The sequence below is a fragment of the Caloenas nicobarica genome, chromosome 12, assembly GCF_036013445.1.
Source record: "Caloenas nicobarica isolate bCalNic1 chromosome 12, bCalNic1.hap1, whole genome shotgun sequence".
In the NCBI taxonomy this organism is placed as follows: Eukaryota; Metazoa; Chordata; class Aves; order Columbiformes; family Columbidae; genus Caloenas; species Caloenas nicobarica.
Window position 1 is genome coordinate 21,150,281 of NC_088256.1, and position 4,150 is coordinate 21,154,430.

The 4,150-nt window shown below is 55.1% G+C and overlaps 1 protein-coding gene across 1 annotated transcript; it reads left to right on the forward strand.

Moving 5' to 3' along the window:
- Positions 1-1,649: 1,649 nt before the first annotated feature.
- On the forward strand, positions 1,650-2,576 carry LOC135993274 (syntaxin-1A-like). The gene has a single exon (XM_065642999.1). The coding sequence runs from the start codon at positions 1,650-1,652 to the stop codon at positions 2,574-2,576; it is 927 nt and encodes a 308-aa protein (XP_065499071.1).
- The last annotated feature ends 1,574 nt before the right edge of the window (positions 2,577-4,150 follow it).

Below are 4,150 nucleotides of genomic sequence, written 5' to 3' on the forward strand. Positions count from 1 at the left end.
ATTCATGTGATTTAAGCTCTTCAGTTCACGTTTGGGATGATTTAAAAACACTCCAAAAATGCACAAAACTATTAGAATTATGCTACTTTCTATATATTTTTTTTTTCCAGGCGATATTTATGCCCGTATCTTCATATCTGCTATCTCAGGTCCCTTTAAATGAATACTTCAGGGATTTTGATGCCACTTTGCTGGCAGACCAAATGTAATATTTATATGCAATGAGCTGTTAGTTTTTTGTATTGTACAAATGTAAATTTGTAAAGATTTTTTTTCTAGAGGTTTTTTTTGAAGTCACTTATGTAATCTAGGATGTTTCATTTTCCAGCTGTGGGATTGTCTTAATAAAAAAAAAAAAAAAAGAAAAAGCTAAACTCTTATGTTGGTTTTGCATTACTTACTGAATAGTTTAGATATTAAAAAGACTCAGTCCGAGTCCCCAGCCCGAGCGGGGAGGGTTGGGGACCCTCACGGGGCTTCATTTTGCTTTAAAGCCCCCGAATCCCATTGGGCACAGATGGATTAATACTCAAAAATAACTTTTATAAGGTATTTAATTCAGGGCAGCCGTTCGGCTCTCTCCAGCCTGGCACATCACCTATTCCTCTCGCAATAATTCAGTATTTTGGTTTTTCCCCTCGTTAATCTCCGGACTTCATTTGACATTTCATTTGATTGCGCTGATTCCAATGGGCCAAATGGAAATTCCTTTCGGATGTGGATGAATATCTTATTTCTAACACAACACTCACACCCCAGGAACAGAAAGAGCTTTTTTTTTTTCTCAGCCTTCTTCGTTACAGAGAACAAAATTCAACTTGTGTTGTTGCTGAAGGCCCCTGCTACGAACATCCATCGAACGGCGTTGGGGAGAAGAAATGATGCTGTTTTCAGAGCTGCTTTAACCTCCGTCAAACCACCGTAGCTGTCGCTCCCATCAGTATTATATCATAGGTGTTACAGCATATACTTCGTATTGTCCTATATTAATATCAGTGGGGTAGGAACAACTCAATTATCCTTCCAATGCACAAGTATTTTGTTTCCAGCCTGGAAAACCCCGAAAACTTCCTCCATCCACCCCAGCCGTGTGCTGCTCGGGGTGGGTGGGAGGGAGGAACCAAATTTGCCTCCATCCCTCCGTTTCTACCCGAAACAGGTGCTGCAACAGGATGATTTGCCCTTCAGGTGTCATATCCTTGTCGAAGCCGCTTTCTGAAGCAGGTTAGGAGCTCCGGCTGCGGTGTGTGCTTGCATCCGTGCGCTTTTCTTCCTTCGAAGCTGATTGACGGACAGTTTTGGGGTGCGGGACGGAGGTGCCGCCACAGGACGCTGCGGCAGGAGGAGCAGCCCCCACCTTTGCCCCCGGCAGCCCGGACTTTTGGGATTTCTTTGTTCCTTGGCGAATAAAAGCCCCTTTGTCGCGCAACCCGCAGGACCAGCGGCTGAGCCAGCTCTCCGGTGACGCAGGTGCCGGCGGCGCTGGCAGCCGTCCCACCCCAGGTCGCCATCGGGGCGGGGGGGTCCGGCTGGCGCGGGCGGCCTGGCCGCCTCCAGAAATATTTGCTCGAGGGCCGGGAGGGACGGTTTTACCGGCTCCCGCTGACGCAGGGAGCTCCTTCGGCCTCGCGCCTCCCCTCCGCCGGCCGATGCCCCACGGATGGTGGCCGGTGCGGAGCATGAGGGACCGGCTGGCCGAGCTGCGGCGGCGCGCTGCGGCCGAGGGGGCCGCGCACGAGGACGCCACGTGCCGCGCCAACCCGGCCTTCGGCGGGGACGACGCCAGCCCCGTCGGGCGGGTGCTGCGGGAGGCGGCCGAGCTGTGGCGGGCGCTGGAGCGGCTGGAGCAGCTCTCGGAGAGCGTCGAGAGGACGCAGCAGGCGCTGCTGTGCTGCACCTCGCGGGAGAGCATCGCCCGGGAGAAGCGGGCGCTCGGCGCCGCCAGAGCCGCCTTCGCCCGCGAGGCCGTGGCCCTGCAGCCCCGGCTGGGCTGCCCGCCCGTGGCACCGGGGTCAGGGACGGGACGAGCAGGTCCCCGCGTGCGCCAGACCCAGCTGTGGCTGCTGCTGCGGCGGTACCGCGCCGTCCTCGCCCGCCACTACGCCCGCGAGAGCCGCTACCGGCAGCGGCTGAAGGAGCAGATCGAGCGCCAGGCGGAGCTGGCGGGTGTCAAGCTGGGGACCGAGGACTCAGAACGGCTGGCAGAGGGCCCCGAGGCGCCCCGCATCGTGGGCCGGGACCTGGAGGAGCTCAAGGCCAAGGAGAACTTGAGCTCGGCCCAGGCGCGCCAGCGGCAGCTGCTGGAGCTGGAGGCGCAGATGGCGGAGCTGCACGGGCTCTTCCTGCGGCTGGAGGGGCTGCTGGCCGAGCAGCACGGAGCTGCCGACAGCGTGGAGCTCCATGTCCTGCGCACCCTCGACTACGCCGCCCAGACCGGCGACGAGGCGAAGAAAGCCTTTGCCTATCGGCGGCCGTCGCGGCTCTCGGCGCTGCTGGCGGCCGCGCTCAGCCTCTGCGCCTGCTGCGCCTGCTGCGCCTGCCTGCCCGGGCCCGGCGGGACCCTCCGACGGGCCTGAGGATTCTACAGCAGCTCTCGTGGATTTTCCCCGTGTCTGTGCAAGAAACAGCGGCCTCAGAGGCTGTTGCTGTCCTGCGCTTCTTGCATGGCGCTGCAGAGACCACGTGCACCGTGGGAAATGGTGCAGGGACTGTGCACACCTTGCACAGTGGTGCAAGGGTGATGTAGACTTTGCACAGCAGCATGGGGACCAGACGAACCTTGTACGATGATGCAAGGACCACCTGCACCTTGTACGATGATGCAAGGACCACCTGCACCTTGCACAATGGTGCAAGGACTGTGCACACCTTGCACGATGGCGCAGGGATGATGTAGACTTTGCACAGTGGTGCAGGGACTGTGTACACCTTGTAAAGTGGTGCAGGGACCACGCAGACCTTGCATGATGGTGCAGGGACTGTGCAAAACTTGCACAATGGTGCAGGGACTGTGCAAACCTTGCACAATGGTGCAGGGACCATGCACACTTTGCACGGCAGCATGGGGACTGCACAAACCTTGCACAGTGGTGCAGGGACTGTGCACACCTTGCACACCTTGCATGATGGTACAGGGACCATGCACACCTTGTAAAATGATGCAAGGGCCATGCACACCTTGCACAGTGGTGCAGGGACCATGCACACCTTGCATGATGGTGCAGGGACCATGCACACCTTGTAAAATGATGCAGGGACCATGCACACCTTGCACAGTGGTGCAGGGACCACGCACACCTTGCACAGCGGCACGGAGACCACGCTTGCACCGCAGGACAAGCACCCAGAGCACTGCAGTGCCTAACAAGGAAAAGCAATTTTAATACTACAAAAAATAACTTAAAAACTTTAATGTTACGTTAGTTGCACTGAGTTTGTGCTCAGCATCCTGAACCAGGTTCGGTGAGATGAAGATGGGAATAATGGTTTTGTCAGTAAAGCTTCATGGAGAAGCAGCTTTTCTTTTGGGTCCGTTTCTCTCCTGCTTGCCCAGCCGTCACAGAGGACATTCCCTGAAGTGGAAATGAAATCAAGGCAGCAGCAGAGCCGGACTATGGGAAACAACCTTTCCAGCTTATTTTTAAAGCCCCATTTTCCGTGCAGATGCAAGCGCAGCCTCCTGAGAAGCACCGAAGAGAATTCACGGACTATTTACGTGAAGCCTGGCTGAGCCTGGCCTGGGCGCATCCCCACCAGCCACCCTGCAGAACTGGTCGGGCTGCTCCGTAAATTATTATCCATGAAGCGCAGGAAAAACAACCCTGTATTATTGTCAGTGCTTTCAGCCGGGGCGAGTTCGCAGGGGCTTTTGTGGAGCACAGCCCCCTCCAGAGCCCACACGGGGTGATGGGCCCCAGGATTAACTAAAGAAAAGAGCCCTGATTTGTGTTATGAGGATCATGGAGAAGTTAAAGAAACAGAAAAAAAAAAGAAAAAAGGAGAAACTTTGCACCTCAGAGCAGATCTTTCCACTCATCGCTCTGGCGGTTTATGAGACTTTATGAGTTTATTCATTGCCTTTTTATTTTTATTTTTTTTTTCTGATGCTTGGTTGCATTTCATTAAACCTTGGCCTCAGATGGAGACTGAT

Excerpts from the sequence above, each read along its gene's own strand:
- LOC135993274 (XM_065642999.1), top strand. The coding sequence starts at position 1,650 with ATGCCCCACGGATGGTGGCCGGTGCGGAGCATGAGGGACCGGCTGGCC.